The following is a 15,612-nucleotide window of genomic DNA, read 5'->3' as shown; positions in this document are numbered from 1 at the left end:
TACAACTGCAATAAGATCTCTTGTGATCCTGTGTGGCCATTCTTAACCAAAGGGGGACCTCCAGTAGCATGGGCATTACATTATCGCACACTTAGGCTGCATGCTTTGATATCACTCCTGTAGTTTTTGCCAGGCACTGTGCCAAAAAAAATCAAGTGGAATATAAATACTGTACTGACATTTCAGTGTATAGTAGGGACATAGAAATAAGTCATTGTCTGCATTACATTTTAGTTTGTACTAGGGCTGTCAAGCGATTAAAAAAGTAATTGCATTGTTAAACAATAAAATACCATTTCTTTAAATAGTTTTGGATGTTTTCTACATTTTTAAATATATTGATTTCAATTACAGTTCTGAATACAAAGTGTACAGTGCTCACTTTATATTATTTTTATTACAAATATTTGCACTGTAAAAATGATACAGTATTTTTCAGTTCACCTCATACAAGTACTGTAGTGCATTCTCTATTGTGAAAGTGCAATTTACAAATGTTGATTTTTTTGTTACATATTGAACTAAAAAACAAAACAGTGTAAAACTTTAGAGCCTACAAGTCCCAGTCCTACTTCTTGTTCAGCCAATCGCTAAGACAAACAAGTTTGTTTACATTTACGGGAGATCCTGCTGCCTGCTTCTTATTTACAATGTCACCTGAAAGTGAGAACAGGGCGTTCACATGGCACTTTTGTAGCCAGTGTTGCAAGGTATTTACGTGCCAGATATGTTAAACATTTGTATGCCCCTTCATGCTTCGGCCACCATTCCAGAGGACATGCTAATGATGCTTGTTAAAAAAATAATGCATTAATTACTTAGTGACTGAACTCCTTGGAGGAGAATTGTATGTCTCCTGCTCTTTTACCGGCATTCTGCCATATATTTCATGGTATAGCAGTCTCAGATGATGACCCAGCACATGTTGTTCGTTTTAAGAACATTTTCACTGCAGATTTGACAAAACGGGAAGAAGGTACCAATGTGAGATTTCTATAGAGAGCTACAGCACTCGACCCAAGGTTTAAGACTCTGAAGCACCTTCCAAAATCTGAGAGGGACGAGGTGTGGAGCAACACTGATGTGGAAACTACAGAACCCGAACCACCAAAAACTACTCTGAAACCAAAAAAAAAAAAAAAAAAAAATCAACCTTTTGCAGGTGGCATCTGACTCTGATGATGAAAATGAACATGAGTCAGTCTGCACTGCTTTGAATCGTTATCAAATAGAACCCGTCATCCGCATGGATGCATGAATCTTTAGCGCATCTGGCACGTAAATATCTTGCAATTCCGGCAACAACAGTGCCATGCAAATGCCTATTCTCACTTTCAGGTGACATTGTAAACAAGAAGAAGGCAGCATTATCTCTTGCAAGTGTAAACAAACTTATTTGTCTGAGCAATTGGCTGAAGTAGGACTGAGTGGACTTGTAGGCTCTAAAGTTTTACATTGTTTTGTTTTTGAATGCAGTTTTTTTGTACATCATGGTATGTTTGTAAGTTCAACTTTCATGATAAAGAGACTGCACTACAGTACTTGTATTAGGTGAATTGAAAATTTTTTTTACAGTGCAAATATTTTTTTATTACAAATAAGTGAGCACTGTACACTTTGTATTCTGTATTATAATTCAAATCAATACATTTAAAAATGTAGAAACATCCACAATATTTAATAAATTTCAATTTCTATTCTGTTTAACAGTGTGATTAAAACTGCGATTAATCGTGATTAATTTTTTTGAGTTAATCACGAGTAAACTGATTAAACAACAGCCCTAGTTTGTACTCACTGTGCTAGTGCTTTTTAGGTAGCCTGTTGTAAAACTAGCCAAATAGCTAGATGAGTTGATGTACTCCCGGAAGACCCTTGTGTTCCCCCAGGGGTACATATACCCCTGGTTGAGAACCACTGCCTTACAGTCTGGGTTGTAGTTTGATGATATACCATATGGGTTCTAGGGTAGTCCGATGTCCCTTAGACTGAGTGAGAGCCCAACTAAAGCATCCACTGCCAGAAACAACCCCAGGAAGAGAGCTGCTCATTCAATTTATAGCAAAGGCCTCACACTTTTCAGGCATGTTTTACTTAATCATTACTAGGGAGGGCTGGAACAATCCTAGTCATTAGATCAATTACAAATTTCAGCTCCTGCTCAGACTATATTTTATCCCAAATCTATTCCTTAGCTGAATCCCCACCAGACTGGAACTCTCATCTGCCCTTGACAGATTCTTCCAAACTAACTTAAATTCTCTTTACAAATACACATTCAGCCCAGGGAGATTTCCAGTTATTCCTGGTTAGGTACTGAAACACTCTGAAAAGTTTCATGATCTCATACAGAGATGAAAAAAAGTCTAAGGCTGTCATTTTCAAATGAATGATTAGTTCAGATCCTAAACTCAAGTCATCTAAAATGAGTGGTGTTTTGAGAAGTACTGAAACTACCACAGCAACCGGTGACTTCCAGTGCTTTCAATAAAGCAGCCACTGCATCAAAAATGTGACCATGAGACTGACCTGTAGAGCTGAAGAAACTCGGGATATGGATTCACGGGATCCAAGGGCCCATAGATTAGATGCACTGCAAACGGGAAGAACACAAACAGCTTCCATCCACAAAGTTGTCCACATGCACAGTACCTTTACCCATGCAAGAAATCCCTCATTAAAGCCAGCAGCACTGAAGATGCGAGAACCTTTCTGCCTTGAAAGTATATTCTCAAAAAGGCACAATGAATGTTTACAAGTAGTCTGAGGGGGTATTGTTCACTAGGTTGGGCGGTGGCCAGGACAGCAGGCATCGGGCACACAGCTTATGCTTAAATAAATGTGTTAGTCTCTAAGTTGCCACAAGTACTTCTCGTTCCTTTAGCTGTACATAGGACTTGAGGGGGGTGAGAGTTCAGTGCTCCTGAAAGTGACAGGATTGATTAGTTGTGTCAAGCATGTGCCTTGCAGTTTCCCCCTAGATAGTCAAAGTGTAACCTGCAAGGCTGGGCTGAGTGCACAGACTGCACACAAGTGAAAACTCAGAGTGAGACCTTTGCACGCTGAAGAGGAAAGTCAGGCCCTTAAGGGCTTGTCTGCCCATATAGACGGTAAACACTTCATACCAAGACAGTTAAAGCAGCACAACCCCCTTAGGGTGGGTGCAGTTCTTGGTATAAAGGTGCCTTCTTGAGCTATACGCTTATTTCTGTACAGGGATGAGAGCAAGTTATCCCAGTATAAGGCACCTTTGTACCAAAGCAGCTGTGGCCAGTAGGCGTTTTACTGCTTTAACTGGAATCAGTTTAAAAAAAAAGTCTCCCCCCAACCATAATAGTACTGGTACCAAACCCAAGCACAGCCCAGGCCTGACTTCCTCAGCCCTAGTTCAAGAGTCCAGAACGAGCACGCTGTGAGCAGCTTCAGATGCCCCCCAGAGCTCTAAAGGAATCTCATTTTTCCTTGCCAAGGGCAGCTCCCTTATACTTTGCACTGCTCTAGCCCTTTTCCCCCGTGGATCTCAAATCCTCCAAGGTAGATGTGGGGTTCACAGAGGTTCTCCACCCTCCACTGAAATGCAGCCATCTCAGGGGGCTGGGGGATGATATTGCAGCCGTTTAACAGAGCAGTTGAAGGCGGGGAATGACAATACACTGGGAGAATACACTAAGTCGGATTGTAACATTCCTAATGTCCTTCCCCAAAGCACATTACACCCAGCTAAGCAACTGTCTCAGCAAGCTCCCTCCTCCCCACGTAACAAGACTAATCCGATTAAACAAATGACCTACAATAAAGTCACAGGAAGCGCTAGAGGAGATTGAAGATACTTCTCTATCTTCAAGGCAGGTTCCTTTGAAATGAACATCCCCACCCCAAACAGCACCCAACCTTTCCTGGGGGCCTGAAGAGTCTCCCAAGTGTGAGGAGTGCCTAGGCTTTTCAGGGCAAACCTGACACCCCCACTAGGTGTTCGAGATCTGCAATAGGATCTAAGGTGCCTCAAAGGAATTGGCTTACACAAGAATTAGACTGGTTACAATCCTGCCACTGGCTCCCCAGTGCCTGTGGATCAAGTTCAAGCTCCTTGTCCTCGCACTCCAGGCTCTGTCACTCATTCCCCTCCCTGGACCACGGCTGCCAGCCTTTGTTCCCTTCTCCCACTCCCGTCTGTGCATGCGTCCACACTACTGGCCCTCCCTAAACCGCTTCACCACATCGCCCCCATGGCTCATTCAAATCCCTTCCAAGAACTCACTTCTGCCATTTTGCCATGGCATTTACAACTAGCAGTAGACAGCAAGCAGGGCTGATATCCTGGCAACGCCAGCAGGGGCCCTTGGGTCCCAGTCCCTGCATTTGGCAACTCCAACAAGGATGTGTAGAAAAAAATCCAAGCGGTAAGGGACAGTCCTGCAAGGGGGCAAACATACACTCCAGTGTCACATGGGACTAAAATCCTGGCTGGTCCCAGTGTGAAAGTGGAAAGGTCTTGCATCAAGTGCTGTGCTTGGAGGCTTGGACTCTGCAGGCCAGTTACGACACTGGTCAAGGTATTTTCCCAAACTAATAACTTAAAGGAAACTATTTCCTACTTACATGGAACAGAGGTGGATGTCAGAGCCCCAACCCAACGGTCTCTGTGCTTCTTTCTTTGATTTATATACTGTAAAATACTAAAGAACAAGTGACTTATTAGAGAGATGACAGGGCTTGATCAAACAAAGGGACATTTTAAGCCCACACTTTCAGAATTGGTCTAACAAGGATTAGCAGTAAAGACCTGCCCACGATCCTGTCATCCAACAGCAGCACAGAATCAGATTGGAATCTGTGTCAGTTACCTGGACAGGCTGCAGGTAACCGAAGAGCAGCATTTTCCTCTCTTCGCCTCTCCCCATGATTCTGTAGTGCTGGTGAAAGCTGCTGGATTCAGAAGCCTGGAGACTGAAATCTTCTGTCCCCAGAATAGGCGCAGGCATCCCTCTTACTGCTCAGAGGGCACGTCTCAACCCTGCCCTGGAGAAACCAGCTCTAAATGGTAGAGGGAACTTCTGTCTCCAGGGCCACACAGGCCTTGGTCTCTCTGCTGAGATTGCCATGGTGTGCTGTGGTCATGTGTCCCCTAGGATTGGACTGAGACCAAAGAGCAAAGCTGCCCTACACTGAATTCTGCTGGGCCACATCAAGCATTAGTTCTCCAGGCCAACAAGATTCAGGGAGCTCCCTACCCGGAACCCAGGGAGCCAGGAGCCTCAGTGCAGCCGGGCTGCCAGCGGGGAACAGAGAACCTGGGCAGTTGCCCAGCTCGGAGCCAGAGGCAGGAGTCCAGGCAGCAGCCCAGTGGGGGGAACAGAGAGACTGGGGAGCAGCCTGGCTGGGAGCAGGGAGCCCGGCGGCAGCCAGGCTCTAAGCCCCCACCTACCCTGGGATGACAGCCCAAGCTGGGAACCTGGTTTTCTTATCAATTTCACAGCTCCAGCAGGATGCCATGAAATTGACAAGAATGACTGCGGACATAACCCACAGCGTCTACAGATACTGTGTCGCCCTAACTACACCGACATAAGCCCTACGCCTCTCGTGGAGGTGGAGTTAGGATTTTTGTCGGGCACTTACGTCAGCAGGAACAAGGCTGTAGCACGTACACCGACATAATTCGGTCGACAGAAGCTGCCTTACGTCGACCTGACTCTGTAGCATAGACCAGGCCCGAGTCATGGGACTGGACCTTGGGCCTCAGTGATACCAACAGTAAATGGGGATAATGGTACCAACCGACCCTGCTGACGTACTTTAGCTCCACATTACAGAAGGACAAACCTGCTTTTAAACGTACCAGACTCAACTATCATTTCCACATATGCAGCTTGATTACCACTGTGAAGCACCAACTCCCTCCTCACACGCCCCCGGGCTGCAAGCCGAGGGCAGTAACTGAGCTCACAGTATTGGTTACCACAAGGCTGCTTTAAAAAAAACCCCAAGTGCTCTATTCCAGCCATCAATGCAACACTAGGAATCCAACATCTGAAATGAGATCTCTCTACTGTGCTGGCATTCTTGTACTGCCTCAATGGAGGAAACGGAGTCGCAGACAGATCTGAAAACTCTGGGGTTCATGTTACAGGCAGTACACTGGGCTCTGTGTTGCCTTTTCACCAGGGTAGGAAGTGGTTTCAATTTACTACAGAAGAGGACATGGTAGTAAGGCACCTTCACAGGGAGAGGGCGTGTGAGAGAGGAAATATAATCACAATATTTGGATCTCTCTCTCTTACTGTTAAAACGTTAACTCCAAATACTTCTAAACCCCTCTCCTCTCAGTGACAGCCAGCTACTCAGAGCCAGGGCTCTCGATCTGAGAGCTGCAATGCTGTTTTACAAGGCCACAACATTTTCTTACAGGAACTAAAACTTGCATTTTAAAAACAAGCTTTCCAGTTGTTCTGGTTGCAGAGACCCATCCAACCATGGACATCCACATTAGTTAGGTTTACTGAACATACAGCGCCAGGGAGTGCAAAATTCACGTCACGATCGGCCAAAATCCACGGAAAGTCCTCAGTACCTAATGCAGGGCAGGAGATGTGAATGGGGTTTCTAGACTATGAACCTGGCTCACAAAACCCACTCTGCTCCCATCCCTGCCTTGTCTTGGCTGCATTGGACTTAACTAGCAGAACTGGATAATGTAGCCATCTGGGCCAATCCCAATAATCCTCTTTCAGCCTCCTCGTTTGGTCAGGGCTCAAATCCTACTAAAAGAAGCTAGATTTACTATAAACAACCAATTGCAGTATAGCCAGTTCCCATTTACTGAAGGCAATCTATCTGGGCCATGGTTAGAGAGTTAGTCTGGTTCTTCCGTCCTCCAGCAATGGAGGCACGCAGTACACCGCAGCAGGGACGGGCAACGCAGGCACCGTGACAAAGCAACGTTCAGCTGGGAAGGTAAATGCACAATGAACATTCAATCATAATGCGACAGGAGAGATTTCTGCACTGAATTTCTTGTTAAAATGCTGAATCAAGTTGCATGCTAAGGAGACGTGACAGGAATATATTGCAATGCATGTGCCAAGTGTGCAGAACTCCAGCTACACACACACACACACACACACACACACACACACACACACACACACACACACACGTTAGTACAGGTGCAAATTTGCTAGTTCTGCTCAAACGTAACTTACTAGGAAAGGCACCTTTAACGGTGTCCTTTCAAAGGTCTCCTTTAGGTTGTTTTTCCTCTTCCCTCTTATCATCCTACTTAATATATCTTCAAAGTGCATTACAGACACTGGCTTATTTGCCGTCAAGGGAGTGAAGTATGTATTAGCCCCATTCCTTAGATGTAGAAAATGAGACAGTAGTTAGAGATGAGCAGCAGAGGAAAAAGTCATTGGGTTTCTTCCCCATTTTGTTTCCTCATTATATATACACTGAAGGCCTGAAAGGGATTATTTACTAATTTTATTAATAAAAAGGGTATTTTTCTTGGGGGGAGGAGGGAGTCTTGGGGGGGGAGGTTACATTTTTCTTAGAAGACACTAGGCATGACTAGAGAACTAATAGATTTATGCCGAAGATACCACAGAAGTGAAATCCAATTAACTGAGGAGGGAGGTGATTTTTATTCTGATTACAACTTTTGCTTGTTTCCTTTCATTAACACGTATTTGACTCAAACGCCTCCTGAAGAAACAGCTGGAAGAAAAGCTCTTGCATTGATGATTTAATACTCCCTTCCCCGTTACTGATTAAACTGAGGGCCAAGACAGCTCCCATTCCACATCTCTGTGTTGTCCAAGAAAAGCCTCCAACCAAACCAGGGAGGACCAAACTTGGCAGCCGTTATTCAAAGGTAAACCACAAGCAGGAACCCCCTCACTTATTCTGAAGAAAAATAAAGTCAAGCTACATACATCATACATGAGCAAGAAAAAAAGCACAAGCCCATTTCCCCCCTTGGGCTAGTTTAAATTGACTTGTCCAAAGCCACAGAAAAAGGTCAGTGGCAGAGCTAGATCTCAGGCATTCCTGGCCCCCAGATCACACTTTGGTACTTTCCATCATCCACACGAATGTTCATGCAATTTTACCACTCCTATAGAGCAGAGCTTGTCAAATTCTTTCACAGTGTGGACCATGCCTCAGATCTTCCTGTGGACCACCTCCTCCCCTCCCCATTCACAACTGCATGGCCCAGCTCCTCTCCAAACCTCAATCCCATTTATAGCTGGGCAACACCCACATGCCAACAGCTACGTTGGCTAGTACAGATAGCCTAGCCTCTCCTCCTTGATTCCAGCTATTTCTATAGGTATTCAGGGTCTTCTTTCACTGCCTGGAGGAGGACTCAAGGAAGACAAAGCCTTTGTGGAGACACTAAATGAATTATTTGCATCAGTCTTCATTCCAGAGAATGTGAGGGAGAGTCCCACACCTGAGCCATTCTTTTTAGGTGACAAATCTGAGGAACTGTCCCAGATTGAGGGGTCAATAGAGATGATTTTGGAACAAATGGATAAATTAAACAGTAATAAGTCAACAGGACAAGAGGGGATTCACCCAAGCGTTCTGAAGGAACTCAAATGTGAAACAGCAGAATTACTAACTGTGGTATGTGAATTTTCGCTTAAATTAGCCTCTATACCAGATGACAAGAGGGTAGCTAATGTAAGGCCAATTTTTATAAAAAGCTCCAGGGGCAATCCTGGCAATTACGGGCTGGTAAACCGAAGATCAGTACCAGGGCAAATTGGTTGAAACTATATTGAAGAACAAAATGATCAGACACATCGATGGACAGGCTATGTTGGGGAAAAGTCAACACAGCTTCTGTAAAGGGAAATGATGCCTCACCGATCTATAGGAATACTTTGAGGGGGTCAACAAGCAGGTGGACAAGGGTGATCCAGTTGACACAGTGTTCCTGGACTTTCAGAAAACCTTTGACAAGGTCTCACATCATAGGCTCTTAAGCAAAGTGACCTGTCATGAGATAAGAGGGAAGGTCTTCTCATGGATCAGTAACTGGTTAAAAGATAGGAAACAAAGGGCAGGAATAAATGGTCAGTTTACAAAATGGATAGAAGTAAATAGCAAGGCCCCCCAAGGATCTGTACTGGGACCTGTGCTGTTCAACGTATTCATAAATGATCTGGAAAAGAGGGTAAACAGCGATGTGGCAAAGTTTCCAGACGATACTAAATTACTCAAGATAGTTAAGTCCAAAGCTGACTAAGGCTAGGTCTACACTACCCGCCTGAATCGGCGGATAGAAATCGATTTCTCGGGGATCGAATTATCGCGTCTCGTCGGGAAGCGACAATCGATCCCTGAATCGACGCTCTTACTCCACCAGCAGAGGTAGGAGTAAGCGCCGTCGACAGGGAGCCGCGGAGGTCAATTTTGCCGCCGTCCTCACAGTGGGGTAAGTCAGCTCCGATACGTCGAATTCAGCTACGCTATTCGCGTAGCTGAATTTGCGTATCTTAAATCGACCCCCCCCCCGTAGTGAAGACCTGCCCTAAGAAGTCTTATAAAGGGATCTCACAAAGCTGGGTGACTAAGCAACAAAATGGCAGATGACATTCAATGTTGATAAATGCAAAGTAATGCACATTGGAAAAAAATAATCCAAACTATACATACAAAATGATGGGGTCTAAATTAGCTATTACTACTCAAGAAAGATCTTGGAGTCATCGTGGACAGTTCTCTGAAAACATTTCCTCAATGTGCAGCAGCAGTCAAACAAAGCTAACAGAATGTTAGGAACCATTAGGGAAGGGATAGATAAGATGACAAAATAGAATGCCATTGTATACATCTATGGTATTCCCACACCTTGAATACTGTGTGCAGTTCTGGTCGCCTCATCTCCAAAAAAGATATTAGAATTGGAAAAGGTACAAAGAAAGGCAACGAAAATGGTTAGGGGAATGGGATAGCTTCCATAGATGGAAAGATTAAAAAGACTGGGACTGTTCATCTTAGAAAAGAGATGACTAAGGGGGGAGATATGATAGAGGTCTATAAAATCATGCATGATGTGGAGAAAGTGAGTAAAGAAGTGTTATTTACCCCTTCACATAACACAAGAACCACCCAATAAAATTAATAGGCAGCAGGTTTAAAACTAACATAAGGAAGTACTACTTTACACAATGCAGAGTCAACCTGTGCAACTCATTGCCAGGGGGTTAAAAAAAATTAGATAAGTTCATGGAGAACAGTTATTAGCCAAGATGATCAGTGACAAACCCCACGCTTCAGGCGTCCCTAAGCCTCTGACTGCCAGAGCTGTGACTGGACGACAGGCGATGGATCACTCGATAAATGCCGTTTTGTTTATTCCCATGAAGCACCAGGCATTGGCCACTCGTGTGTTCTTATGTGACCAGGCAGCTCTCTGCAGACCACCAGTAAGTGCTCCATGGCTCTCAGTTTGGAAATACAGGGATGAGCTGGTGCGAGACATCAACAGGCAAGGAAATTAGAGAGCCACATACCTGTCAACCACAAGGTTTCCATCATTTGTCCGGATTGCTGTCCACATGTCCCAGTATTCCGCCGCTGAAGGCTGCGTATACGGACCAAAGACTGCTCCAAGTCTGAAAACAAATTCAGAGAGGCATGAAGATCTTTACAGCGTGTATCCCCTCCTGAAATAAACAGGATATAACATCACTTAATACCAGACACAAAAACTAGTTTCAGGGCAAAAGTGTCAAATGATTACAAGATTCGTTTGTAAAATACACAATCTTGGAGCACCCCAAATTATCCAAATTAAAAGGACAGTGTCAAATTTAGCAGTGATCCCGAAGTGGGGAAAAGAAAGGTGTTTCAGAGCATCTAATGTGAATAGAAATGTTTGTTCTAATTTCAATGAATTGTTTGTGGGAGGGGACAGTCATTTTGTTGTTGTCAATCCCCATGCAGTGCTGGAAAACCAAGTACAACAGCATTGTAATAGTGTGAAAACCAACTGTGCATCTCTAATGTCCTTGCTGAGTGGTGGGGGTGAGCGGAAAGAGGGAAATCTCATTTATTTAGGTCACATCTGAAAAACCTCAACCTAGTAAACTGCATGGGACCCACCACAGAAAGGGGGCATCTGAAGTCAAATCCCAGTGGGATCAAATGGCTCTAGGCCAGTGGTCACCCACGATCGACGGGTCGATCCTGGAGCCTCTGCCAGTTGATCGCGATCTCCAGCGCTAAAAGTCTGGCGGCGCAGTGGGGCTCAGGTAAGCTGCCTGTCTGCTGTGGTCCCACGCAGCTCCCAGAAGCGGCTGGCTGCTGGCTTGTCTCTGCGGCCCCGCGGGGGCGGGGGGGAGTGAGATGGCTCCGCGCGCTGTCCCCGGCTCCCAGGGGCCACAGAGACGTGCCAACAGCCAGCCACTTCGGGGAGCGGCGTGGGGCCACAGCAGGCCAGGAGCCACCTGTGCTAAGCGCCTCCCGGCCAGAGCCTGCACCTCACACCCCCTCCTACACCCCTGCCCCAGCCTGGAGCCCCCTCCTGCACCAAACTCCCTCCCAGATCCCACACCCCTCACCTCCTCCTGCACCCCAATCCCCTGCACCAGCCCGGAGCCCCCTCCTGCACCCAAACTCCCTCCCAGAGCTTGCACCCCTCACTCCTGCACCCCAACCCCCTACCCCAGGCTCAGCCCGGAGCCCCCTCCCACACTCCAAACCCCTCGGCCCCAGCCCAGAGCCTGCACCCCCTCCCGCACCCCAAGCCCTTGCCCCAGCCCGGTGAAAGTGAGTGAGGGTGGGGGAGAGCGCGCGACGGAGGGAGGGGGGAATGGAGTGAGCGGGGTGGGGACTCGGGGGGGGGGTAGATCCTGGGTTGATCTTAAATTCAAAAAGTGATCTTGTGTGGAGAGCCCTGATCTAGGCATTCTGAACCTAGGGTGAAATCCTGGCTCTAATGAAGTTAATAGCAAAACTGCCACTGACTTCAGGAAGGTGAAGGTTTCACCCTTAATGCTTAAGCCATAACTCTGTGTGGCTACAGATGAGGGAATCCTGGGACTTTTCCTGTTCCAAGTCCTGACTGATGTGTCTTTAAAGGGGTTATATTTGTTGTTTGCAGGCAGCATCTTTAAATAATCATAGAAATATAGGTCTGGAAGGACATTGAAAAGTCATCTACTCCAGCCCCATACACTGAGGTAGGACCAAGTAAATCTAGAGCTTATCCAACCTGTTCTTAAAAACCTCCAATGACAGGATTCCACAACCTCCCTTATAATTAGAAAGTATTTTCTAATATTTAACCGAAATCTCCCTGGCTGCAGGACTTTTTGTCCTAGCTTACTGGACACGGAGAACAATTGATCACGGTCCTCTTTATAACAAACCTTAACACATTTGACCACTGTTATCAGGCCCCCACCTCAGACGTCTTTTCTCAAGACTAAACATGCTCAGGTTTTTTATACTTTCCTCACGGGTCAGCTTTACTAAACCTTTAATCATTTTTGTTGCTCTCCTCTGGACTCTCCCATTTGTCCACACCTTTCCTAAAGTGTGGTGCCCAGAACTGGACAGTTCTTCAGATGAGGCTTCACCAGTGCGGGACAATCACCTCCCATGTCTTATATACGACACTTCTGCTAATGGACCCCAGAATAATATTTGTCTTTTTTGCAACTGCATCATATTATTGGCTCATTCAGTCTGTGATGCAATATAACCCACAGCTATTTTTCAGCAGTACTACCACCTAACCAGTTAGTCCCTATTTTGTAGTTGGGCATTTGACTGTTCCCTCCTGCTTTGCACTTATCTTTACTGATTTTCATCTTGTTGATTTCAGACCAGTTCTCCAATTTGTCAAACTCGTTTTGAATTCTAACACGGTCCTCCAAAGTCCATGCAACGCTTCCCAGTTTGGAGTCAGCCACAAATTTTATAAGCATACTTTCCATTCATTCTCCAATTCATCAATGAAAAGACTGAATAGTACTGGACCCCTATGGGACCCCAATAGATATATCCCCCCAGTCTGAACTATTGATAATGACTCTGAATGGTCTTTCAACCAGTTTTGCACCCACTCTAGAGTAATTTCATCTAAAACCACATTTTTCTAGTTTTCTTAGGACAATGTTGTGGGACCTAGTGTAAGGCACCAAATCAGAAAGGGAAATACGTTGTTTAGACATGAACAGTGCTTCCAAGTAAAGTCTGTCTCAACTTCAGAATATCTTCAGCATAATATGGTGCATCTGCCTACCACCGATGAACTGGATGGAACGACGGTGAGCGACTGTCCTCTACTGGATGGAACATGCTCAAGTATATGTGAACAAGTAGCCATCTAGTAACTACAGCCTATAGAGGATGCATGACTTAATACTTTTATACAAGTGAGCGTTTCCTGGGTTATACTCCTACCTAATCTATACACTTGGCACAACAAGGTTGTCCCCTACAGTGTGTGTAGTGCTCAGAACACCAACTCACCCTCTTGAGAAGAAGTAGTAGTTCATTAGCCGGGTGATGATGGGGGACAGCGGGCCACCATCCTTGAGAATCTTTGGCAGAAGAAAGGAGAAAAACGCCATTAAATGCCATATAGGCAGCAATGACTCCTTGCCTGTTCAGGGGGCCTTTCCTACAGAGCTACCAGGCCCCCATGAGCCAGCAGTCTTACAGAACCAGCATTTCCCCACAATCACTGAAGTAAATCCATTATTACTGCTAGATTTTTCAAAGTTATTAACACACAGAACCAAAGCACCTTCAGCCATTGATCTCTTTAGGCCATTTGAACCTCAGATCAAAGACACTAAGGCCAAGACTTGAGAAAATGACTAGGCACCTAGTAACCAGAAGGCAATAAGATTTTTTTTTTTTTTTTTTGAGGAGGTGTCAGGGAAGGATAAGCAGCCTTGTTCGGGTGAGCAGCTCACCCATCACTAATGAGAATGGGAAAGGTGATGGGATTCCTACCAGAAGCTCCATCTTTCACATCAGCACCTGGACAGTCGGTGTTTGATAAATCTGAATCCCTTCCCCCTTCCAAGTCCCACCTGCTTGTTACTGTACGGAAAAGGAGCATTTCCAGTCCCTCTTTCCAGCCTCCCACCCCAGAACCTGCTAGTTACTGCAAAGAGTGAAGGTGTCCACTCGTCTACCTCTCCCCCTGCTGTCTGGCTGCTGCAATGGGGAGACATCTGTTTCTCTGACCCCTCCCCCAGTGAGTTCCAATGCCTGCCTTTGCTGCTGCTCAGAGCCATCCTAGCTACTGCCGCTCGTGGAGGTGGTTGTATGATGTTGACAGGAGAGCTGTCTCCCATCGGCCTACAGCAGTTACACGAGTGATCTTACAGAGGTGCAGCTGCACCGGGGAGTTCGCTAGTGTAGACGTGGCCTGAATAATTGCTCCCCCCTTAACTGCACCTAAACATTTACATGCAGTAATTTTAAGTAAGCCAACAAATTACAGTAGCTGGAAAAGGACACATTCTAGGACAAAAAAACGGCACACACTCAAACTCATGCCTAGAAGTTTTATTCGCGATACTTGAGTCCAGATTTCATAGAACTAGAGACCAAAGCAGCTCACCTTCTGAATGAACCGGGGGTAATGAGTTTCTGGGAAAATACCTGAAAGTGTTTCAGAAAACAGACACTGCAGTTACTTAATTGTGCTCTGACATTTCCCAGTCTCCCCCCCACCTGTGCAGCCTCAGTGAATGCATTTGCTGACAGCCAGATACAAATACCTTACATGGGGATGACTGAATCTTTTTTTTTTAAACACCTCTTAAGAGAATTTATTTTTGTGCATGGCAGAGGCGGCGATGCCACTGTTATAGGCTACAAATGCCATCAAGGCACTGAACCAGCCAAGTCAGGACAGGCACCTACTCTCACAAAGAGTGGCCAAAAAACATGTCATAAAGAAATTCTTACTGCTCAGCGGCAGCACCATTCAGAAATGTGCCACAATAGAGACCGTCTGCCCTTACAAGCTGCATGAACAGGATCAATCTGCTACTAATAAAACAACGGCGGGAGACGTATCTGTTGTCCAGTTGAATCAGCCTTCCTATGTTCTATAACCAGCCATTCCCCCCCTTTCCCCACTTAAGAGTGAATTTTAGTGTTGTGAAAGGTCCTGCACTGACAGCACTGAAACCTTCCACTAACCCATAGAAAAGGGAGAGCAGTGAAAGCGTCCACCCACTGCTACACCAGTGTGCCTAATCCCTGGCCTGGAGGGACCCCCTCTGTGGGTCAGAGGGGGGTTAAATCTCTATTGCTCATTCAGCCCTTGGCACGGTGATGAGACTGCCAACAAAAGGAGCAGTTAGTCTCAATGGTGATGTAGGCACCAATATCAGGGAAGTGGATCAAGACCCACCAATTCGTTCTGCACAGATCACGTTACTCTAAGCATAACAGTTACCTCCATTGGATAAACAGAGGCTGTTGATCAGAACACATCCAGTTTTATTGTGTTCATACCTGGAGAACAAAAGACAAGGCTGAATTAAACTGGAGCGATTCTCAGCCAATTCCAAGAAGTGACTGACCAACAGACTGCAGTAATATCACCATTTATTAAAACGTAAT

General features: G+C 45.6%; 1 protein-coding gene and 1 long non-coding RNA gene across 8 annotated transcripts in view; one reads left to right on the top strand and one right to left on the bottom strand.

Annotated features, from left to right (window-relative positions):
- The window catches only part of LOC135972807 (uncharacterized), a 348,625-nt gene that overhangs the window by 181,467 nt on the left and 151,546 nt on the right, over positions 1–15,612 (top strand). The window lies entirely within an intron of this gene.
- Positions 1–15,612, bottom strand: part of MEST (mesoderm specific transcript) — a 36,445-nt gene that overhangs the window by 7,672 nt on the left and 13,161 nt on the right. For 2 of the 7 annotated variants that reach the window (XM_008174054.3, XM_042842260.2), the window contains 6 exons: positions 15,446–15,504; positions 14,600–14,640; positions 13,495–13,565; positions 10,527–10,628; positions 4,600–4,676; positions 2,530–2,593 (listed from right to left, as the gene is read on the bottom strand). In XM_008174054.3, coding sequence (XP_008172276.2) covers positions 2,530–2,593; positions 4,600–4,676; positions 10,527–10,628; positions 13,495–13,565; positions 14,600–14,640; positions 15,446–15,504 — 414 coding nt within the window. The remainder of the gene's footprint in view (positions 1–2,529; positions 2,594–4,599; positions 4,677–10,526; positions 10,629–13,494; positions 13,566–14,599; positions 14,641–15,445; positions 15,505–15,612) is intronic. The other 5 variants (XM_065552350.1, XM_065552342.1, XM_008174056.4 and 2 more) reach the window with 4 other exon arrangements.

Source organism: Chrysemys picta, chromosome 1, assembly GCF_011386835.1.
Source record: "Chrysemys picta bellii isolate R12L10 chromosome 1, ASM1138683v2, whole genome shotgun sequence".
Lineage (NCBI taxonomy): Eukaryota > Metazoa > Chordata > Testudines > Emydidae > Chrysemys > Chrysemys picta.
The sequence above is the reverse complement of the archived record's forward strand: the minus strand, read 5'-3'. Positions and strand labels throughout refer to the sequence as shown.